General features: G+C 42.7%; 2 protein-coding genes across 2 annotated transcripts in view; one reads left to right on the forward strand and one right to left on the reverse strand.

Moving 5' to 3' along the window:
• LOC124137284 (hornerin-like) overlaps positions 1 to 4,253 on the forward strand; it is a 48,485-nt gene extending 44,232 nt beyond the window's left edge. The window contains exons 4-7 of the mRNA XM_048392884.1: positions 2,344 to 2,679; positions 2,718 to 3,345; positions 3,376 to 3,751; positions 3,804 to 4,253. Of these exons, the coding sequence (XP_048248841.1) occupies positions 2,344 to 2,679; positions 2,718 to 3,345; positions 3,376 to 3,751; positions 3,804 to 4,253 (1,790 nt within the window). The remainder of the gene's footprint in view (positions 1 to 2,343; positions 2,680 to 2,717; positions 3,346 to 3,375; positions 3,752 to 3,803) is intronic.
• Positions 1 to 25,263, reverse strand: part of LOC124137213 (zinc transporter ZIP11-like) — a 69,029-nt gene that overhangs the window by 2,360 nt on the left and 41,406 nt on the right. The window contains exon 9 of the mRNA XM_048392412.1: positions 22,395 to 22,499. Within this exon, the coding sequence (XP_048248369.1) occupies positions 22,421 to 22,499 (79 nt within the window). The 3' untranslated portion in view covers positions 22,395 to 22,420. The remainder of the gene's footprint in view (positions 1 to 22,394; positions 22,500 to 25,263) is intronic.

Below are 25,263 nucleotides of genomic sequence, written 5' to 3' on the forward strand. Positions count from 1 at the left end.
AACCAACGAACACAGGATGGTCCGGACAGGGCAAGGATATTAATCAGGATGAATGTGATTCGAATCTCAGCAGATCGTGGCAACACAAAAGGGATGCAACTCTGCACAATGAATTGTTGCTTATTGCATATTCATGGTAGACACTGTTTTGCTGTAAAAATCTGTTACAGAAGTGAAGGTAATACAGATTTGGTAAGAATGTACAAAATGTCTTTAGCACTAAAATTATCTTAAGCCGATGTTAAAGTATGTGAGTTACAATCATCTTAGAGGTGAGGGTAATTTGCCCCTGTAGTACAAAAAAAGAGTGAGTAAATATATATATGCAACCGCCATCCATCAACTGGTAGATTCACGCATGTGTATGTCCAAATAATCTTGTTTCAAATGACAAGACTGACCCATAGGACAAGTAGAACAATAAAAACAAAAACAGAGCACCAAATATTGTATGCTCTGTTTTATGATATGAAAACTTCTGGGCTGCAACACATTTCTCATCCTACACTCAAACTAAATGCCCTCAGGGAAGCAGTGATACTGCTGTTTGGTTGGATATGGCAAAACCAAGTGTATCAACACGTCAGAGACTCCCTTACCGGTACATGTGTAACTGGATCTGATGCCTCCCACAACATAACCTAGAAATCAGCTCGCACAGTTCAATGACCTCTGTAATCAGCTATATGACTTCCTGAGGACAGGGTCTTGCATTACAAAGGATCCAGGAAATATGATTTTGCCAACTCAGTAAAAATCTTGCTGAGAGTACCTTTCTTAAAGCCTTACTGAATATAGATCGTGTTTCCTATTTAAGCTTCAGGCTGATGTCCTTGCTGGCGTAAGTCTTTTGGTACCTGTGGAATATTACAGGTAGCAGATATATACTACTCAAAAGAGTTTAAAGAACACCCAGTGTTTGCATATGACTATTATGGCGAGACAGTATGTTGTAATGGGGAGGTTTTTATATGACTATAGTTAATACGTAATGACAGATTAACTATAAACTCAGCTGTTCTTTTACTTCTTTTGAGTAGTGTCTGTCTGTCTGTCCGTGTGTCTGTATGTAGGACCAGAAGATGAATATTGACTGGAAATGGAGCAGCATTTGCTTTTAGGAAGTCAGGATCGGCAGCTCCAAACAATTTTTCGAGGGCTGGCATACGTCTCAGGTCCTGTGTAGTTTCACAGACCCATGAAGATTCCGGGGTAGAATAGGTCTTCAGCAACCCATGCTTGCCGTAAAAGGTGACTATGCTTGTCATAAAAGGCAATAAACGGGATCGGGTGGTCAGGCTCGCTGACTTGGTTGATGCATGTCATCGATCACAATTGCGTGGATCGATACTCATGATATTAATCACGGGATTGTCTGGTCCAGACTCGATTATTTACAGACCGCCGTCATATAGCTGGAATATTGCTTAGTGCGGCGTTAAACAACAAACCAACCAACCAACCATCACATACATGCAGAATAAAAAGAATTTAATAGCAACAAAGTACTCATAAGCTTGAAAAGGTCTTGAATTTGAATGTCCTGCCTTTGGTTAAAAAAAGTATCAGAACTATTTTTCTGAAATTAACCTTTATATTTCTGACTGACAACTTTGAAATATAACTCTCTGTTTTCAATTTCACCTCCTAAAATAACTACATCATTAATTTCAAAGACCGAAAAAACAAAGGAGTTTTTATAAATCCAATTAAAAATATATCATGTACCAATGCACCTTGGCTAACTGCTATAGAAACATTTAATCAGTTTTTAATACTTATACATTCATACATACCGTAACCTTAACATTTTAATAGTTCATTTATCTCGATCAATGCTTATATGTGTGAAGTTTGCATTGCCCTTCCTAAAATGAACAGGATATAATGTCTTTATCTTATCCAAATAAACTGCATCTTGCTGGTTATTTTAGCAAGATTCTATTACAAGTTGTTGACAAGACAAGTCGTGTGAATTTGGTTGCAAGCTGTACTGACTTATCTGAGCTTTGGATAACCTTTGTAACTTTTCATCATAGTCTTATACAGGCGACATGGAAATAGAAAAAAAATGCAAAAATTGCGCCAAAACACATTAATAACACCTTCATCTGCTTATACTTTCTGCATCATGCAAATAAACACTAAGACTCGGTCAGATCTGATCAGCTCCATCATTAAAGGACCATGGGCGAAGCGGTGATCATTTGTCAACTACCAAGGATTAAATCACTGTAGGGTGTTCTTGCATCCTCATTCTTAACATCCTCATTATCATCAGTAAAGGAGAAGAGTGAGTGAGTTAAAACTTAACATTGCATAGGCCCAATTCCAGCCATATAGTAACTGGAGAAGAAGCATTATCAGAAGGAGAAGAAGCATCATCAGGAGGAGAAGAAGCATCATCAGAAGGAGAAGAAGCATCATTAGGAGAAGAAGCATCATCATCAGAAGAAGCATATCAGGAGGAGAAGAAGCATCAGAAGGAGAAGAAGCATCAGAAGGAGAAGAAGCATCATCAGAAGGAGAAGAAGCATCATCAGAAGGGTCAGGAGAAGCATCATCAGGAGGAGCATCATCAGAAGGGTCAGGAGAAGCATCATCAGGAGAAGCATCACCAGGATGAGCATCATCAGAAGGGTCAGGAGAAGCATCACCAGGAGGAGCATCATCAGAAGGGTCAGGAGAAGCATCACCAGGAGGAGCATCATCAGAAGGGTCAGGAGAAGCATCACCAGGAGGAGCATCATCAGAAGGGTCAGGAGAAGCATCATCAGAAGGGTCAGGAGAAGCATCATCAGAAGGGTTGGGAGAAGCATCATCAGAAGGGTCAGGAGAAGCATTGTCAGAAGGGTCAGGAGAAGCATCATCAGAAGGGTCAGGAGAAGCATCATCAGAAGGGTCAAGAGAAGCATCAGAAGAAGGGTCAGGAGAAGCATCATCAGAAGGGTCAGGAGATGCATCATCAGAAATGTCAGGAAGAGCATCATCAGAAGGGTCAGGAGAAGCATCATCGGAAGGGTCAGGAGAAGCATCACCAGGAGGAGCATCATCAGAAGGGTCAGGAGAAGCATCATCAGAAGGGTCAGGAGAAGCATCAGAAGAAGGGTCAGGAGAAGCATCACCAGGAGGAGCATCATCAGAAGGGTCAGGAGAAGCATCACCAGGAGGAGCATCATCAGAAGGGTCAGGAGAAGCATCACCAGGAGGAGCATCATCAGAAGGGTCAGGAGAAGCATCATCAGAAGGGTCAGGAGAAGCATCATCAGAAGGGTTGGGAGAAGCATCATCAGAAGGGTCAGGAGAAGCATTGTCAGAAGGGTCAGGAGAAGCATCATCAGAAGGGTGAGGAGAAGCATCATCAGAAGGGTCAAGAGAAGCATCAGAAGAAGGGTCAGGAGAAGCATCATCAGAAGGGCCAGGAGAAGCATCATCAGAAGGGTCAGGAGAAGCATCACCAGGAGGAGCATCATCAGAAGGGTCAGGAGAAGCATCCCTAGGAGGAGCATCATCAGAAGGGTCAGGAGAAGCATCATCAGAAGGGTCAGGAGAAGCATCAGAAGAAGGGTCAGGAGAAGCATCACCAGGAGGAGCATCATCAGAAGGGTCAGGAGAAGCATCACCAGGAGGAGCATCATCAGAAGGGTCAGGAGAAGCATCATCAGAAGGGTCAGGAGAAGCATCAGAAGAAGGGTCAGGAGAAGCATCAGAAGAAGGGTCAGGAGAAGCATCATCAGAAGGGTCAGGAGGAGCATCATTAGAAGGGTCAGGAGAAGCATAATCAGGAGGAGCATCATCAGAAGGGTCAGGAGAAGCATCATCAGAAGGGTCAGGAGAAGCATAAGCAGGAGGAGAAGCATCATCAGAAGGGCCAGGAGAAGCATCATCAGAAGGGTCAGGAGAAGCATCACCAGGAGGAGCATCATCAGAAGGGTCAGGAGAAGCATCACCAGGAGGAGCATCATCAGAAGGGTCAGGAGAAGCATCATCAGGAGAAGCATCATCAGGAGAAGCATCACCAGGAGGAGCATCATCAGAAGGGTCAGGAGAAGCATCACCAGGAGGAGCATCATCAGAAGGGTCAGGAGAAGCATCATCAGGAGAGGCATCAGAAGAAGGGTCAGGAGAAGCATCAGAAGAAGGGTCAGGAGGAGCATCATCAGAAGGGTCAGGAGAAGCATCAGGAAAAAGATGGGGAGACTGTTCAGAAGATGAAAGCATCAGAAGAAGGATCAGGAGAAGCATCAGGATAAGGAAACGCATCAGGAGGAGAAGCTTCATAAGGATGTGCACCTGTGTGTGTATTTCTTTTGAATTAGTATGGATTAATGCCGATTTTATAGTGCTAGCCAGGAGATACCATGCTGCAGTTTAACATGAATCCCCCACTCAGACACAGTATAGCCGACCAGTCCTTGTTTAACCCCTTAACGCAGAGTATCAGGGAGGGTAGCAATAAGTACTATCTTTTGGTATGATGCTTCCGGGGATCGAACTATGGACTTTCCACTCTCTGGATGGAAGCTCCTCCACTGGACCACAGAAGTGGTCCAACAAGTCAGGGGTACTGTGGAGCTTGTATGACCCAGAAGTATTACCAGGTATTATAGCCTACTGTATAAATACTGATTATTATACAAGCATTTCTGTCGTATTGTTTTTATGAAACAAGTGTCAAAATTCTTGTATTTCTTGAACGAGAGCGAGGGGGTAATAATTTCTTTATAATTTTTTCCATTATTTTTCCCCTTCACAAATAAGCTGCGTATCTGCATGAATTACGCATCAGAAATGCAGAAATACGCAGTAAAATAAAATCCAAGCGCATCAAATACGCAACGAACATTACTGATACGCTACAAAAATAAAACTTGTGCGTATCATCAAAATATTGTGAAGTAACCCTGCGTATTCGATTAGCAAATCAGCAACTTATTTTGAAATTATAAACAGGCATTCCGTCAACCTTGCCAAACTCCACGATGACAGTTACATCATGATCATTTGCCATCACACTTTCTTGTGGAAGTATCGTGGTATTTTTGAGTCCTATAAAGCTATTGAACCCACACGACACCAGTTTGCAGGGACTAATAGTGTTTTTAAATATTTAACTTAAATATCCACATGTGTAAAAACTAGTGGGTAACAGAAATTTGAATACCCAGATAGAATTACTGATACCCAATGATTTTAAAATGCATGGGTAAAATACCCACAACACCAAAAGCTTATCTGGATCTCTGCTTTCAGAAACATGTACTCATCACAGCCGCTGCTCAGAAAGACACAATTTTCAAATGACGTTAACAATCTTCAGCTATGACATTGTTTCTAGTGTGACAACTGTCCTACCTTACGTCACAATAAAATTCAAATGATATCAACAATGCCGTCACACCTGAAGATCATGGTTAGAATAGGTGGAATACTGCTGAGTGCGGCATTCAACAACAAACAAACAAAGCCGTTCGGATGATGTAAACAAACTAGTCCACATACGATTTTCACCGATTTTCATGAGCTCAATTTTTTCTAACACTATGGGCAATAAAATTGTGTATCAAATGTTGAATAATTTGCTGGAACTATCAAGTACTTGTGAGGCTGATCCAGCTGGGAAATAACAGACCTCATTCAGATGTCAAGTAGACATGCATGTTGGTATCGTTTGTTCATATGCCTTGTCACTCATGTATCTGGTGAGTCCCATTGTAATGAAAGGTGATATATTCCTGTAATATTCATAAACCAAAACATAGCTGCCACCTTTCCCAAACAGCCATTAGTATTTGGTTACAATTATCTGGTCTGGACACAGCTACTTCTGATAATACAAGTTTCCACTGGACAGATGCAACACTATAAATAGACTTTATACCAGTCGATAAACAAGACACGCTTGTGCTCGTAGCAGCCGGTGTAAGGCCAACGAGAAAACAGTGTTATCACCATCCCTCCCCACCCCATGGGGCACATTAGAAGTTTGTTAAACAATAGAAAAAGAGTCCCGTAAAGCCTTAAGAAGAGATACACACTAGGGTCGTTTTATGGCATCAGAAATAATAGACCCTTGAAGATTCTGGGTTGGAGTAGGTCTTCAGCAACCCATACTTGCCGTAAAATGCGACTTTGCTTGTCGTAAAAGGCGATAAACGGGATCGGGTGGTCAGGCTCGCTGACTTGGTTGATACATGTTATCGATCCCAATTGCGTGGATCGATGCTCATGATGTCAATCACTGGATTGTCTGGTCCAGACTCTATTATTTTACAGACCGCCATCATATAGCTGGAATATTGCTGAGTGCAGCGTTAAATAACAAACAAACAAACAAAACAAACAGAAAGAATAAATAAATGTGAAATTAATACACACAAAAGGCCCCTTCCCTTCTCTGAAAAAAATAAAATCTGGTGCCAAATCTCGAAATCTGTCTTGATAAGTATCTCTTCAGTAGTTTCTGAGAAAAATTGTTCCCATTGCAGACACCATGCACTTTGTAAAATACCATGCATCAAGGCCTGCAACTGTGTATGCTCAAAATCTAAAAACATGTAGCAAGGGAAGTACCTCTGGTAAAGAATAAGTTACAGGACCATTTTTCGAACTCAGTTAGGACAAGTATCTCATAGATAACATGAAAACGTTCATTCACGTAACATCAGTAGCTTCGAGAAAAGGTGTCCCTATTGCAAACACAATGCACTAAGTTGAAAAGCATGGAGCAAGGGCCATAACTGTAAAAAAATAATTTACGGCACAAATTTTTAAACTGAGTCTTGACAAGTATCTCTTATATAAGCATGCAAACTGTTCATGTAATTTCAGTAGTTTCTGAGAAAACTTATTCCCATTTTACACAGGATGCACTATGCAGAGTTATGGCCCTTGCTCCATGTTTTTCAACTTAAATTTAAACTCTGCAAAAAAATAATTCAAGACACTCATTTCCGACCTCAATTAAGATCATGACCAGTAATATCAGTGTGTAAAATTTAATTTCTCTGACTTAATAGTTTTTGAAAAAATTTGTTCCCTTTGAGGAGTAGACAGACGGACAGAAAGACAGAAAATGGATGGACTCAGTGCCTGTATCCCCTTCCACACTTCCTGTTTATGAAAGCCTATTCCTTGGGATCTTGTTTCTGTAGATTCACATATTATTCATACGAATTAAGGAAGAAATCATATTTTCATATTTTAGTAGCAAATTCGCAACAAATACTTCAAATCTGGGATAGTTGGCAGCTATGGAAGACAGTTATTAATACTGGTTTCAAGTATAAGTCAACTTATATCAGTAAAAGAACAATACCATAAGATCAAAACAGTCTTAAATGAAGAGATGGTTATTAAATATAACAGTTAGTTGGCACGTCCTCAGCTACCACATCCTTGTGTTCTGGCATGTCTTACAGGTGGTGCTGTGCTACTTCTGCCATTATGGGAGGTAACTCTATTAGTTCTTGATCTATTTTTAGCGTATCGAGATCACACAAACTGACGATTCAAGTATTGTGTGTACCTAATTATCGATGATGTCGTAGATATCGATGAATCGTTACAGCCCTACTATTAACCACTGGCTTGTCTGACAAACTATAGGTGACTGCCCTGTTAAACAATCTTTATGTACCCATGATTTGCAATATTAAGACTCTACTAATACTATGGAATATGTGTGTGTGTGTGTGTGTGTGTGTGTGTGTGTGTGTGTGTGTGTGTGTGTGTGTGTGTGTGTGTGTGTGTGTGTGTGTGTGTGTGTGTGTGTGTGTCTGTCTGTCTGTCTGTCTGCTTGTACCAGTTTGGACTGATACTGATTGATTGTGCTAGCTCACTGAGATACCAAGATACCATGCCGCAGCCATGAATACCCCACTCAAACACAGTATACTGACTCCGAGCCCCTTTATGCCGAGCGCCAGACAGGGTAACAACAAGTACCATCTTATGGCATGACGCAGCCGGGGATCAAACCCCGGATCTTCCGCTCCCCGGCCGGATGCTCTACCACGGAGGCGGTCTAGCTACGTACAGCATCAGGTGTTTAAACTGATACAACATTGTATCATACAATGTATGTAATCTCCATGTGCTATGTACCTGTAATGGAGAGCTAGAAAGATTAACTGTGACTCTGCCTCTTTAAGAAGACTTGTTGTGTCTCTGCCATGAGGGCCGACCAGGAAGGTATTTATGATAGTGTTAAAATGTCTTGATCAAACTGGCAAGATCAGGAGAACACTTTTCATCTGTTTACTGGCCCAGTTCCAACCAAGCCCTCACCCTGGCACACATGCTATTGCTTTTTAAATTCATGGATTGTCTGGGACACAAGAGTCTTTGGCAGTCTTCTATCATGATGACTAAGGCACAGGTTTCTGTTCAATGTTAACTGCAAGCTTTTGTAGCTTCTGAGACGTCCTTACCTCAATTTTATTCCTAAAGATCTGTTGAAAATCTTTTTGTATTAAATTTAATATTTGACCATAAACAAACCCATATGATCAATGACAATATTGCAGGCAGGGTTACATTATTGTTGTTTGAAGACTATGTCAGCTGAAATACTTCCAAATAACTCGTACCTCCTAAAAATCTGTACCTGTGTACTGCCAGACAGTACCGGATCTAGGAAGGAGGGGGAAGGGGGAGAAGGCTGCCAGACAGTACCGGATCTAGGAAGGAGGGGGAAGGGGGAGAAGGCTGCCAGACAGTACCAGCACTAGGAAGGGGGGGAAGGGGGGAGAAGGCTGCCAGACAGTACCAGCACTAGGAAGGGGGGGAAGGGGGGAGAAGGCTGCTAGACAGTACCAGCACTAGGAAGGAGGGGGAGAAGGCTGCCAGACAGTACCAGCACTAGGAAGGAGGGGGAGAAGGCTGCCAGACAGTACCAGCACTAGGAAGGAGGGGGAGGGGGGAGAAGGCTGCCAGACAGTACCGGATCTAGGAAGGAGGGGGAAGGGGGAGAAGGCTGCCAGACAGTACTGGCACTAGAAAGGAGGGGGAAGGGGGGAGAAGGCTGCCAGACAGTACCGGCACTAGGAAGGAGGGGGAGGGGGGAGAAGGCTGCCAGACAGTACCAGCACTAGGAAGGAGGGGGAGGGGGTAGAAGGCTGCCAGACAGTACCGACACTAGGAAGGAGGGAGAAGGGGGGAGAAGGCTGCCAGACAGTACCAGCACTAGGAAGGAGGGGGAGAAGGCTGCCAGACAGTACCAGCACTAGGAAGGAGGGGGAGAAGGCTGCCAGACAGTACCAGCACTAGGAAGGAGGGGGAGGGGGGAGAAGGCTGCCAGACAGTACCGGATCTAGGAAGGAGGGGGAAGGGGGAGAAGGCTGCCAGACAGTACTGGCACTAGAAAGGAGGGGGAAGGGGGGAGAAGGCTGCCAGACAGTACCGGCACTAGGAAGGAGGGGGAGGGGGGAGAAGGCTGCCAGACAGTACCAGCACTAGGAAGGAGGGGGAGGGGGTAGAAGGCTGCCAGACAGTACCAGCACTAGGAAGGAGGGGGAGAAGGCTGCCAGACAGTACCAGCACTAGGAAGGAGGGGGAGAAGGCTGCCAGACAGTACCAGCACTAGGAAGGAGGGGGAGGGGGGAGAAGGCTGCCAGACAGTACCGGATCTAGGAAGGAGGGGGAAGGGGGAGAAGGCTGCCAGACAGTACTGGCACTAGAAAGGAGGGGGAAGGGGGGAGAAGGCTGCCAGACAGTACCGGCACTAGGAAGGAGGGGGAGGGGGGAGAAGGCTGCCAGACAGTACCAGCACTAGGAAGGAGGGGGAGGGGGTAGAAGGCTGCCAGACAGTACCGACACTAGGAAGGAGGGAGAAGGGGGGAGAAGGCTGCCAGACAGTACCAGCACTAGGAAGGAGGGGGAGAAGGCTGCCAGACAGTACCGGCACTAGGAAGGAGGGGGAAGGGGGGAGAAGGCTGCCAGACAGTACTGGCACCAGGAAGGAGGGGGAGGGGGGAGAAGGCTGCCAGACAGTACCGGCACTAGGAAGGAGGGGGAAGGGGGGAGAAGGCTGCCAGACAGTACCAGCACTAGGAAGGAGGGGGAGGGGGGAGAAGGCTGCCAGACAGTACCGGCACTAGGAAGGAGGGGGAAAGGGGGAAGAAGGCTGCCAGACAGTACCGGCACTAGGAAGGAGGGGGAAGGGGGAGAAGGCTGCCAGACAGTACCGGCACTAGGAAGGAGGGGAAGGGGGGAGAAGGCTGCCAGACAGTACCGGCACTAGGAAGGAGGGGGAAGGGGGAGAAGGCTGCCAGACAGTACCGGCACTAGGAAGGAGGGGGAGGGGGGAGAAGGCTGCCAGACAGTACCGACACTAGGAAGGAGGGGGAAGGGGGGAGAAGGCTGCCAGACAGTACCAGCACTAGGAAGGAGGGGGAGAAGGCTGCCAGACAGTACCAGCACTAGGAAGGAGGGGGAAAGGGGGAGACTGCTGCCAGACAGTACCAGCACTAGGAAGGAGGGGGAGAAGGCTGCCAGACAGTACCAGCACTAGGAAGGAGGGGGAAGGGGGAGAAGGCTGCCAGACAGTACCGGCACTAGGAAGGAGGGGGAGGGGGGAGAAGGCTGCCAGACAGTACCGACACTAGGAAGGAGGGGGAAGGGGGGAGAAGGCTGCCAGACAGTACCAGCACTAGGAAGGAGGGGGAGGGGGGAGAAGGCTGCCAGACAGTACCGGCACCAGGAAGGAGGGGGAGGGGGGAGAAGGCTGCCAGACAGTACCAGCACTAGGAAGGAGGGGGAAGCAGGGAGAAGGCTGCCAGACAGTACCAGCACTAGGAAGGGGGGGAAGGGGGGAGAAGGCTGCCAGACAGTACCAGCACTAGGAAGGGGGGAAGGGGGGAGAAGGCTGAAAGACAGTACCAGCACTAGGAAGGAGGGGGAGAAGGCTGCCAGACAGTACCAGCACTAGGAAGGAGGGGGAGAAGGCTGCCAGACAGTACCAGCACTAGGAAGGAGGGGGAGGGGGGAGAAGGCTGCCAGACAGTACCGGCACTAGGAAGGAGGGGGAAGGGGGGAGAAGGCTGCCAGACAGTACCAGCACTAGGAAGGAGGGGGAGGGGGGAGAAGGCTGCCAGACAGTACCGGCACTAGGAAGGAGGGGGAAAGGGGGAAGAAGGCTGCCAGACAGTACCGGCACTAGGAAGGAGGGGGAAGGGGGAGAAGGCTGCCAGACAGTACCGGCACTAGGAAGGAGGGGAAGGGGGGAGAAGGCTGCCAGACAGTACCGGCACTAGGAAGGAGGGGGAAGGGGGAGAAGGCTGCCAGACAGTACCGGCACTAGGAAGGAGGGGGAGGGGGGAGAAGGCTGCCAGACAGTACCGACACTAGGAAGGAGGGGGAAGGGGGGAGAAGGCTGCCAGACAGTACCAGCACTAGGAAGGAGGGGGAGAAGGCTGCCAGACAGTACCAGCACTAGGAAGGAGGGGGAAAGGGGGAGACTGCTGCCAGACAGTACCAGCACTAGGAAGGAGGGGGAGAAGGCTGCCAGACAGTACCAGCACTAGGAAGGAGGGGGAAGGGGGAGAAGGCTGCCAGACAGTACCGGCACTAGGAAGGAGGGGGAGGGGGGAGAAGGCTGCCAGACAGTACCGACACTAGGAAGGAGGGGGAAGGGGGGAGAAGGCTGCCAGACAGTACCAGCACTAGGAAGGAGGGGGAGAAGGCTGCCAGACAGTACCGGCACTAGGAAGGAGGGGGAAGGGGGGAGAAGGCTGCCAGACAGTACCGGCACTAGGAAGGAGGGGGAAGGGGGGAGAAGGCTGCCAGACAGTACCAGCACTAGGAAGGAGGGGGAAGGGGGAGAAGTCTGCCAGACAGTACCGGCACTAGGAAGGAGGGGGAAGGGGGAGAAGGCTGCCAGACAGTACCAGCACTAAGAAGGAGGGGGAGAAGGCTGCCAGACAGTACCAGCACTAGGAAGGAGGGGGAGAAGGCTGCGAGACAGTACCAGCACTAGGAAGGGGGGGAAGGGGGGAGAAGGCTGCCAGACAGTACCAGCACTAGGAAGGAGGGGGAAGGGGGAGAAGGCTGCCAGACAGTACCAGCACTAGGAAGGAGGGGGAGAAGGCTGCCAGACAGTACCAGCACTAGGAAGGGGGGGAAGGGGGGAGAAGGCTGCCAGACAGTACCAGCACTAGGAAGGAGGGGGAGAAGGCTGCCAGACAGTACCAGCACTAGGAAGGAGGGGGAGAAGGCTGCCAGACAGTACCAGCACTAGGAAGGAGGGGGAAGGGGAGGGGGAGAAAGCTGCCAGTACCAGCACTAGGTTGGGGAAACTAAGCATTCATGTCTCAAAACCTGATCAGGACTTGAGTACCCAAGCTCAACGATAATATGCCAGACAATTGACATTTTGTCTTTTTGAAGCGTCATTTAAGTCAAACATCGTCCAGACACTACCGTTTCTCTTCCATTTCTGCAATACACATGCTAGGGAAGTGAATATGTGTAATACTGTTACAAGCAGCATTTAACCCAACTCCCTCCCTCACATTTAAGTTGTAACATCATTATGAAGTCTACATTCCCTGTCAAACACTTTACTCCAATTTACACAGTCTCACAGTCAACTTTTCATAAATCATCCTAAAACACAAACGCTGTTTTGTTATGATTGAAAAATTAGTTGAAGGAGAATTGGCAATGCTCGATGCTACTTTCCATAAAACTGAGACTGCAATATCCCAAGAGCTCCTCAAAGGGAGGTAACATTATGAGCTCATCAACCTTTTTGAACACGCTCATCATAGGGTGAATGAACTTTAACACACACCATGGTGTCCCATTGCAAGCCACTGAACAGCTCCCATTATAACCACAACACAAATACCATGCAAAAAGAAAGAAAACTGATCGGAGCAATCAAGCTCAGTGTCCAGTAAAGTACGAGCCCTGATTCACAAGCCTGCATACACAGTTATATCTACACAGCACCCTTAATGTTAATTTTACACTACCAATACACGGAAAGGTCACACTGAATCTGGATCACTAGCATCTGGGTAGCTAGAATCTGGATCACTAGAAACTGGATTGCTAGAGACCCTTAATGTTAATTTTACACTACCAATACACGGAAAGGTCGCACCAGTTTTTTCTATACATGAACACTATACAGCCTGTTCTGAACTGAAGATTAAAGTCTGGCGTGCGTGATTCGTCTTTCTATTCTACATGGTAACGCAAAACGCTGATACAGCACATTCCTCCAGAGGTCATTTAGCATACCTGTGCCCAGGATCTGTGATTGTATCGCCAGCTAGAGGGCCATGTTCACCTTGCTCACACTCTCTCCCACCCTGGGCGGGGCAGCTAGCAGCTCTTGTTGGTTTTAGGTTACTCTTGATTATACAAGAGTCCCTGTTAAATTGAGCTTTACAAATGTATACTGTCATAGTTACATGTAGAATGCCTGGCATGTGATGGAGACAACACAAGTAACTAACATCAAAGGCAACAGCCTGGTTGTTGGAGTGCATACAGTTAAATGAGGAATCTCATTAACATCTGATCAAGTGGCCAGTCATCAAAATAATTTGAACTAAAATCAGAATAGTTAATTGTTGTCAGGAACTTACATGTACATTGGTGCACATTATTTTCACCTTATTGTACCTTGTGTGTGGACATGTGTTACAGTCGACTCTTAATACATATCTGGATAAGAAGAATAGCTAGAATCCTCTTTACTGGACTGGATTATTAGCATCTGGATCACTGGACTCCTGAGCACAAGAATCCAGATCACTAGAATCTGGATCCCTAGAGTCTGGATCATTAGAGTCTAGATCACTAGAGTCTGGATCACTAGAATCTGGATCCCTAGAGTCTGGATCATTAGAGTCTGGATCACTAGAATCTGGATCCCTAGAGACTGGATCACTAGAATTTGGATCACTAATGTTTGGATCACTAGAATCCAGATCACTAGAATCTGCATCACTAGAACCTGGATCACTAGAATCTGGATCACTAGATTCTGGATCACTAGAATCTGGGTAGCTAGAATCTGGATCACTAGAATCTAGGTAACTAGAATCTGGATCACTAGAATCTGGGTAACTAGAATCTGGATCACTAGAATCTGGGTAATTAGAATCTGGATCACTAGAGTCTGGGTCACTAGAATCAAGATCACTAGAATCTGGGTCACTAGAATCAAAATCACTAGAATCTGGATCACTGGTGTCTGGATCACTGGAGTCTCGATCACTAAAATCTGGAAAATTAGAATCTGGATAGCTAGAATCTGTATATCTGGAATAGGAAACACAACATCTGTTTTTCATGGGTTACAGATTTTCTTTCACAAAAGGGTTGATCTAAAAGGTCAGGATAAAATCAAGAAAAGGAAAACACACTTCTGTAACTGCTTAATAATTTATATGGTTATTTTATACAACTATTTGACATTATTTCATGTAAAAGATACATATTGCTAAACACAAATAGAGCATTCTGTGATGGGCAGAATTATGAACAAAGGGTTGGTGTCATTTTGTACCATGTCACAATATTTCAGGGGTCCAGAACAACCAGTAAATGATAGACATCAGATTAATTTCAGTTATTTCAACTTTCTAAGCAAATAACTCCCTTAACCCTGGTATAGCATTGCTACTATGTTGAATCTTGCCTGTGATTCACATCACAAGAATGTTACTAATGTATTCTTATTGTAGGAGTTTTATTGCCTGATTGTATGCTGTGATAGAGAACTCACTAATGCATAACCCTTTTAGTATGCTTACTGGGGAATTATGTACCTATACACTACACCTTATCTCTGTCTCGCTATTGTGCCTATTCAGGATTGGGGGACTTCTCACTACATGAACATGATGGGGTGAGAACAGAATCCACAAAAACCTCTTAAGTCAACCAAACTATCATTTGTATTTTGGTTTTAATGGAAAATAATAAACAAAGAAGTAAGTCCGAAGACATCTTGCCATAATTACCTAGATATTGGCAATTGAAGTCAACAGAAAACTGTAACAAATGTTTCATTTCAACTGAACTGATCTGAAAGGCCTATTCTCGGACATCTTACCTTTTCGCAAAATTGTGGTTAAATTCAATAATTGAAAATTACCAACTGTAACACATTTATTTCAGACTACATGATTTTAGATGAAATGAGAAATATTTAAGCTCCAGTTAACAATATTAATTACAGCATACTATAATTGACACAATTAGACCCCCCTCTTCATTCATAACAAAAAATATAATACAATGCTATCAATGTTGTTCAATGCTGTGCAAATTGTCAATTAATACCTGAATATCAGTGAGTGAGTTAAAATTTAACGTTGCATCAGCATTATTTCAGCCATACAGTAACTCCTGTATATCAAGTACTATCTGAAGTACTATCTGAACATCAAGTAATATCTGAGTGGTATCTGAATATCAAGTAGTATCTGAATATCAAGTGGTATCTAAACATCAAGTAGTATCTGAACATCAAGTAATATCTGAGTGGTATCTGAATATCAAGTAGTATCTGAACATCAAGTAGTATCTGAATATCAAGCAGTATCTGAATATCAAGTAGTATCTGAATATTAAGTAATATCTGAACATCAAGTAATATCTGAATATCAAGTAATATCTGAATATCAAGTAGTATCTGAACATCAAGTAGTATATGAATATCAAGTAGTATTTGAATATCAAGTAGTATCTGAACATCAAGTAGTATCTGAATATCAAGTAGTATCTGAATATTAAGGAGTATCTGAATATCAAGTGGCATCTGAATATCAAATAGTATCTGAATATCAAGTAGTATCTGAACATCAAGTAGTATATGAACATCAAGTAGTATTTGAATATCAAGTAGTATCTGAACATCAAGTAGTATCTGAATATCAAGTAGTATCTGAATATCAAGTAGTATCAGAATATTAAGTAATATCTGAACATCAAGTAATATTTGAATATCAAGTAATATCTGAATATCAAGTAGTATCTGAACATCAAGTAGTATATGAACATCAAGTAGTATTTGAATATCAAGTAGTATCTGAACATCAAGTAGTATCTGAATATCAAGTAGTATCTGAACATCAAGGAGTATCTGAATATCAAGTAGTATCTGAATATCAAGTAATATCTGAATATCAAGTAGTATCTGAACATCAAGTAGTATATGAACATCAAGTAGTATTTGAATATCAAGTAGTATCTGAACATCAAGTAGTATCTGAATATCAAGTAGTATCTGAATATTAAGTAATATCTGAACATCAAGTAATATCTGAATATCAAGTAATATCTGAATATCAAGTAGTATCTGAACATCAAGTAGTATATGAACATCAAGTAGTATTTGAATATCAAGTAGTATCTGAACATCAAGTAGTATCTGAATATCAAGTAGTATCTGAACATCAAGGAGTATCTGAATATCAAGTGGCATCTGAATATCAAATAGTATCTGAATATCAAGTAGTATCTGAACATCAAGTAGTATATGAACATCAAGTAGTATTTGAATATCAAGTAGTATCTGAACATCAAGTAGTATCTGAATATCAAGTAGTATCTGAATATCAAGTAGTATCAGAATATTAAGTAATATCTGAACATCAAGTAATATTTGAATATCAAGTAATATCTGAATATCAAGTAGTATCTGAACATCAAGTAGTATATGAACATCAAGTAGTATTTGAATATCAAGTAGTATCTGAACATCAAGTAGTATCTGAATATCAAGTAGTATCTGAACATCAAGGAGTATCTGAATATCAAGTAGTATCTGAATATCAAGTAATATCTGAATATCAAGTAGTATCTGAACATCAAGTAGTATATGAACATCAAGTAGTATTTGAATATCAAGTAGTATCTGAACATCAAGTAGTATCTGAATATCAAGTAGTATCTGAATATTAGTGAGTGAGTGAGTGAGTATGGTTTTACGCCGCTTTTAGCAATATTCCAGCAATATCACGGCGGGGGACACCAGAAATGGGCTTCACACATTGTACCCATGTCGGGAATCGAACCCGGGTCTTTGGCGTGACGAGCGAACGCTTTAACCACCGACCGCCCCTCTGAATATTAAGGAGTATCTGAATATCAAGTGGCATCTGAATATCAAATAGTATCTGAATATCAAGTAGCATCTGAATATCAAGTAGCATCTGAATATCAAATAGTATCTGAATATCAAGTAGCATCTGAATATCAAATAGTATCTGAATATCAAGTAGCATCTGAATATCAAGTAGTATCTGAACATCAAGTAGTATCTGAAGATCAAGTAGTATCTGAATATCAAGCAGTATGACTTCAGTTTACAATAAAAGAATTGTAAGAAAGGTACTTAACACCAGACTTCCAGTCAGTAGCAAAAAACTAGGATGTGAAACAGCAGAGGTGTCTTCCTGATTATCTTTGAAAGCTGAATTAAAGTACCGGTACTTAGTGCCTAAACCAAAGCAACGTACTGAGCGAGTGTGTGACAGGCTGTACACCACTTTTAGCAACAATCCTGCAATGTCTCAACACTGTACCTAGGTGGGGAATTGAGCGAGGCCTTTGGCTAGGCAGGTGAACGCTTTAACCACGAGGCCACCCCATCACCTCAGCAAGTGACGATGGATGTCCGTGTAATGACACAATAATAAGTTACCTTCCCACCTGCCCTCTTCTGAAATGCCAGGATGGGTATGTGTACATTGATATATTAACACACAATGACATTTAGAAAGTGGTAAATGTATCAAATGTTATATTTGGGATAACACTTTCTACGTAAAGTACAGATTCTTGCACTTTTTGGGGTTGAGTCCCATCTGGGATTTGAACCCACACTGCCATAGTGAGGCACCTAATCGACAGCACACAAAGTCACCGATCTAAGCCACCCAGCCACGGAGGCTTTCACAAAAATGAAAGTCCGACAACAGGTCTCGATATGACTCAACCCCAAAAAGTACTAGAATCTGTACTTTACTAAGAAAGTGTTATCCCAAATATAACATTTTGTTAAGGACAGCTGTAGGTTAAAAACATATTTGTAGGACTACAGTCTACACTGTTGCACTCTAATGACCTCAGACAAAGCAGCAAGTTTTATCTGACACATCAACCTTCCATTGCATACCACATACCTCTCCTTATGGGTAAACACACAGGGACAACCTAATATACAGCAATAACATTCTCTGTCACATGTACACCGAGAAACACTTCAAACTTGAAAGGCAAAGGTGTGACAAGGTTTATATCAGACTACCATACAACATAAGAAATCTTTAATTATACAAAACATTACTCTCAACTAAAATAAAAAAATCAATTTTTTTCCTGATGCTGATTTGGAATAGAGCTGGCTAGACTTGCTTTTAAATAAATCTGGATAGTTTTTTGGGTCATAATCTACATACCGTATTCGACGTAATAAGCGCCCTGCTCTAATAAGCGCCCACGGCGATATTTGTTAATATATTGGCTAGTGAACAATCTCAATTAGCACCCCTTCCAATTGATTAATGTACACAAGACTTATTTATTTGAATATAATACGCACTCGTATGTTATATGCACCCTTAATTATGGGCAATTAAATTCTGGAAAAATATATCTGTCGTATATAAACATTTCAGGCTGTCAGCATAAACCACGAAATTTACGATATTTCAACTCAAAATAATATTCTAATAAGAGCCCCCTATTTCTAATGTTGAGAGCGCCCTGGGCGCCTATTACGTCGAATACGGTATATTCCACAGTTACGGTGCAGGACTAGGTTCACAGTACACGTGTAGATCTTGACAAGATTTGATACCTGTTTTAATTTGTTAGCTGGTATGTGGTTAAGTATTTAACCTTTTCTAGGTTAGGTATTTCCTGATGCTGATTTGGAATAGAGCTGGCTAAATCTGGATAGTTTTTTGGGTCATAATCTACATATATTCCACAGTTACGGTGCAGGACTAGGTTCACAGTACACGTGTAGATCTTGACAAGATTTGATACCTGTTTTAATTTGTTAGCTGGTGTGTGGTTAAGTGTTTAACCTTTTCTAGGTTAGGTATTTCTAAGTCCTTATATTTCAACTGTACTATCTGAACTACAGTGGATCACCATGCTTCTATAGAGCTCAGACCCTGAAGAGGATCCGGGTTAGAATAGGTCCCTTGCACTTTGTTGCTTGTTGTAAGAGGGGACAAATTGTATTGGGTGGTCAGGGTCAGTGACCTGGTTGGCATGCCATGCATTGTACCTTTTCAGAGTGGGGTGTTGCTCATTACCTCAATCACTGGTTTGTCTGGCTCAGACTAGATTATTTATAGGCCACTGTGACATAGCTGAACAACCAATAACATATTGGGCCAGACACACTGTATTGTTTGTTTGTTGTTTAACACCACACTCTGCAATATTCCAGCTATATGAAGGCGGTCTGTAAATAATCGAGTCTGGACCAGACAATCCAGTGATTGACATCATGAACATCGATCCACGCAATTGGGATACGATGACATGCATCAGCCAAGTCAGTGAGCCTGACCACCCGATCCCATTAGTTGCCTCTTACAACAAGCATAGTCGCCTTTCACAGCAAGCATGGGTTGCTGAAAACCTATTCTACCTCAGATCTTCACGGGTCTACTCAACTAAAGAGAGACATACAGAGGCAACATTTTAGCATGAAAGATATCATTACCTTAACTTTGTCAAATAAATCAAAAAGTGCACACTGACATATACTACTCAAACAAGTTAAAGAACACCTACAAATGGAAAACTGTGTTGCAATACCCAGTAGTGACAGATCAACTATGGTCATATGAAAAAGTTTGAGTGTTCTTAAACTTCTTCTGAGTAGGATATTTCCTTCAATTTTGAACATTTTTTGTGTTTATTTATTGTTTAATGCTGCACTCAGCAATAATCCAGCTATATGATGGCGGACCAGACAATCCAGTGATTGACATCATGAGCATCGATCCATGCAATTGGGTTATGATGACATGCATCAACCAAGTCAGCAAGCCTGAGCACCCAATCCCGTTAGTCGCCTCTTACGACAATCAGTCACCTTTTACGGGTTGCTGAAGACCTATTCTGACCCGGATCTACTAACATGAAGCAAAGGTCTATTAACGAGGTAACGAAGGGAAATCACAATTAATTCACTTTATTTTATATATTACAATACTGAGAATGTAGTTATTAAGTGTTTAAAAACAATCTTCCTAAACATTGCAACATGTATATATACGAGGCTGTGTTCCTCACTGACCATTTGGCAAGTCTTCATAACTAGAATGCGAGAATACTGAATTTGTTTTATACCCAAGAGATTTCACAATTCAAAAAATAAATTTTACACAAAAATTAAATCAGTAATTTAATTTGATACACAAAAGAAAATACACCCAAAACTCCAGGGAAATAAACTTGTGCAGGGTAAAATCATGTTCAACACACATTAGGCAGTGATAGGGAAAGAGAAAAATGCCAGAATCATCAGATGTGCCAGTGACATTTGCAGGAGTGGAGACAGCGGAGTGCTCTTTCAAGAGGACATGTGACAATGGACACCAGCCTCGGCTCCAGTGTAGGTGGAGGAGGTTGATTTTCAATATTGTAATATTGTGCAATCTGCACAAAAAGGAAGTTACTTAAAACTGAGTGGGGAAAACATGTATGACAACCTTTCTCGGGATTTCTAATTTGTGCAACATTATGTTGGAGGCTTCAATTTATGTATTTTTTAAATAATTTAATTTACATTACATTTTATAGAATATTGGAATCTGTGGTGAGGGGAGGGAAGAGAAGGATGGAGGAAGGGATGGACAGACGAGAGGGAAGGAGAGAAGAAATGTGAGGGAAGGAAAGAGGAGGAAGGGAAGAGAGAAGGGAAGAGAGAGAGAGAAAGAGAGGAGAGGGGAGAAGAGAAGAGAGAAGAGAAGAGAGAAGGGAAGAGAGAAAGAGAGAGGAGAGGGGAGAAGAGAGAAGGGAAGAGAGGGAAAGAGAGAGAGAAAGAGAGGAGAGGGGAGAAGAGAGAAGGGAAGAGAGGGAAAGAAAGAGAAAGAGAGGAGAGGGGAGAAGAGAGAGAGAGAGAGAAAGAGAGAGGAGAGGGGAGAAGAGAGAAGGGAAGAGAGAGAGAAAGATCACGAGAGAGAAAGAGAGAGGAGAGGGGAGAAGAGAGAAGGGAAGAGAGAGAGAAAGAGAGAGGAGAGGGGAGAAGAGAGAAGGGAAGAGAGAGAAAGATCACGAGAGAGAAAGAGAGAGGAGAGGGGAGAAGAGAGAAGGGAAGAGAGAGAGAAAGATCACGAGAGAGAAAGAGAGAGGAGAGGGGAGAAGAGAGAAGGGAAGAGAGAGAGAAAGAGAGAGGAGAGGGGAGAAGAGAGAAGGGAAGAGAGAGAGAGAAAGAGAGAGAAAAAGAGAGAGACAGAGAAGGGAAGAGAGAGAGAAAGAGAGAAAGAGAGAAAGAGAGAGAGAGAAAGAGAGGAGAGGGGAGAAGAGAGAAGGGAAGAGAGAGAGAGAAAGAGATAAAGAGAGGAGAGGGGAGAAGAGAGAAGGGAAGAGAGAGAGAGAGAGAAGGGAAAGGAGAGTTGGGAGGGAAGGAGAGAGAAAAGGGAGTGAGGGAGAGGAGAAAGGAGGTAAGGAGAGAATGGAGGAAGGGAAAGGGAGGGAGAGGAGAAAGGATGGAAGGAGATAATAGAGTGTGGGAGAGGTTCTTCAGAAGACATAAATATAGATTATGACAAATGTTCCACCATCTTGTTACTAGTCCGGCAGGGTTGGACACGGCAACTAGTCTGGAAATCCAAGGCAAGTGAAAACTTAACGGGACTACTGTAAACTACGGTCACTCAAAGGGACCACTAATATTAGCTTGTTATAACCGTAGTTCGTTATAAGCATACGTACAGTATATATGCAGCAAATGGCCGTGGTCAAAACATAAGTTTGTTATATTTGTAGGTTTGTTATAAGTGTGTTCATTGTAAACAGAGTTTACTGTACTGTCTTTCTCCCAAAATGTAGCTGATTTACATAAATCCCACCCCGTGAAGATTCCGAGGTAGAATAGGTCTTCGGCAACCCATGCTTGCCGTAAAAGGCAACTAACGGGATCGGGTGGTCAGGCTCGCTGACTTGGTTGATGCATGTCATTGATCCCAATTGCGGGGGTCGATGCTCATGATATCAATCACTGGATTGTCTGGTCCAGACTCGATTATTCACAGACCGCCGTCATATAGCTGGAATATTGCTGAGTGCGGCGTTAAACAACAAACCAAACAAAAAACAAACATAAATCACAAGTCCAAAAAGAGCTGCGGACTAGTTGAATATGACCAAAGGTATCTATGAGCCCTGTCCTGTTTTCTTACCATGCTCTGTGAATCCTGGCAGTCATTCAGCCAAGTCCCACATCTAATGACATCATCACCACAAAGCCAAGGATAGCACCCCAGGAAGCCAGCTTGCCGTTGCCACTAAAAATAAATAAACATAAAGTCATGATAAAACAAACATTTAGTCACAATAAAACAAACATAACGACAACCTAACTGATGGGACATTTCTGTTTACGCTTTATTAACATGTATATTATCTGGAGAGTTAATAAAGCGTATATTATCTGGAGAGGACATTTCCAGTTCAATATCCATCCTGGTAATCTGAGGAAATATATAGTTTTATAGCTTGGTGGGTGGGTGAGTGAGTGAGTGAGTGAGTGAGTGAGTGGGTGGGTGGGTGAGGTGAGTGAGTGAGTGAGTGAGTGAGTGAGTGAGTGAGTGAGTGAGTGATATGCCATTTTTGGCAATATTCCAGCAATATCAGTGTGGAAGACACTAGAAATGGGAGCATAATGAATGATAGGATTTAGAAAAAATGTGAGTCACACTGCTTTTAGCAATATTCCAGCAACATCCCAGTGGGGAACACCAGAAATAGGCTTCACACACTAAACCCATGTGGGCAATCGAACCTAGGCCTTCGGTGTTAGTGAGTGAATGAGTGAATGTTAAACCACTCGGCTACCCCAGAAAAAAAGTAAAAGTTAGGGATTATGAGCATGTTCGATTGAAAAAACGTATGAAAATCTCAAATGTATACCTTACCACAAAGAAATAATAATCATCAAAACCTCCACAAGATATACAACTACCGTATTCACCGTATAGATTGCCCTGCTCCAGGAAGTGCCCTCCCACCAACTTTTAGACCAATCCACAGGTAATCTTTTTAAGCACACTAAAATAACATGCTTACCTTAACGGAAAACACTATTATCATTGAGTCACATAGTCTGCAAAAGTTTTAGTTACATTGTTGTTTGAACAAACTTTGTTCTCTCTCATTCGGCTTTTGACATCGTCTTGTATGGTTTTAGTAAGTGTCCCACCTTTGTCAATTTTTTTACGACAAATTTGGTAACATGTTCATTTATTAAACAAGGAGTAACAACTGAATGAACTACTAATGTGTTGCAATTGTTCGTTAACAATACTTTAATAAATAAGACAGGTTAAAATATAAATTGTTGAGAGAGATGTAATGAAACGCAAAACGTAAATATCATTGAAATCTCGATAGTAATTACCAATCTTTTTTTCAATAATAAAAAATGCAAAACGTGTGTGTGTGTGGATGGGGGGGTCGCAAAAGTACTGACTGCCTATTGCACTAGGTAAGATCCTCAACAAGCAAACAAGTGATTGATAGCATGAGGAACAGCCATACCAGCGGGGCACATTAACACGCAAGTAGAACATCAACATATTTCTTCCTTTGGCCCTTGTGCAAGCTTTCATATATTATCTGCAAGATCAGGGAATGTTAGTTTCCTTCAAGATAAAATTGTGATTTCAAGCAATATCTTATGAGATGATATTTGACAGAAAAGCACTGTTCCCAAAGGGATATGAACAAGTTAACATACACCTCTCAATATCATGCGCCCTGCGAAGATTCAGGTTAGAATTTGTCTTCAGCAACCCATGCTTCAGAAGCGACTATGCTTGTTGTTAGAGGCCACTAATGGGATCGGGTGGTCAGGCTCGCTGACTTGGTTGATGCATGTCATCATATCCCAATTGTCTAGATCGATGCTCGTAATGTCAATCACTGGATTGTCTGGTCCAGACTTGATTTTTTACAGACTGCCTTCACATAGCTGGAATATCGCTGAGTGCAGTGTTCAACAATACACAAACCAAACCATTTCATGCCAAGACAATCAAAATGTCAAGTGTTAACCCCAAGGAGAGTCCAACCCCAATCATATTTTATCATGTAAACAATTTACCATAGGAAAAACACTTCGAACTGCCCATAAAAAGGCAAGTATTTCAAGCATTTGATTTGAGTGTGAACATTTCATTTTTAGTGCCCTGTTTCTGTGTGCACAGATATAGCTGAAGGCAATATTGACTCTTGACATGACACCTGTAGCTTTGTTTATTCTCATACAAAATGTCGGACACCAAGTCTTTTAACACCTGCAACCTCCAAAGTGTCCCAACCCTTTATTAACTGTCAGCACTGTCTTGTGGCCTCACTGGGAACATCTGGTACACTGTACAGCAAGGCTACTTTACGTAAGTGTAGAGGAAAGATCAAACACTCTCTAAAAAAACCCTGCAAATCTGATATCTATTGGTAATTAACATTTGAGGTCAATTTTCCAATGGAGTATGTGTGTCAGTGCCCTGAGAACTTGTAATCAGAGGTTGACACACAATATAGCATGCTTGACAAGCTGGAATGGTATTGTTACTGCCTGTTATTCACCTGTTTATTATGATGGTGCTGATAGTGGATACCTGATTTACTTTGGTTATTCATAGGTGGGGCCACAGATAAAATCATATGAGCCCCCAACTTGGAAAAATACTGTCTACATCTAGTTTCTCCACCAGCATGCCTCAAAATAAAACAGATGGATAAGAATTTATATAACACAACTGAGCCAAATGATCCTTTTGAGAATCTTTTTTTTCAGGTGCAAAATTTACTTCACACAGGTATTTGCTGTATGGCAGTTATTCCATCTGATGGATGTAGATTCTCGTCAGGTGAGTCAGTTTCACCTGTCCTATTGAGGTCAACTCGTTATCTACCTGTGGGAACCAGGTAAAAGGTGAGGGGCAAAAGGAAAGAAGCTTACACGTCACTGGAGTTGATAAGTCCTGTACGCTATTTGTGATTCAAATGTAATTTGAGATAATTTATTATCTTATTGTCAGTTGTTGC

The sequence above is a fragment of the Haliotis rufescens genome, unplaced genomic scaffold (assembly GCF_023055435.1).
Source record: "Haliotis rufescens isolate VD_foot unplaced genomic scaffold, xgHalRufe1.0.p SCAF_11, whole genome shotgun sequence".
Classification (NCBI taxonomy): domain Eukaryota; kingdom Metazoa; phylum Mollusca; class Gastropoda; order Lepetellida; family Haliotidae; genus Haliotis; species Haliotis rufescens.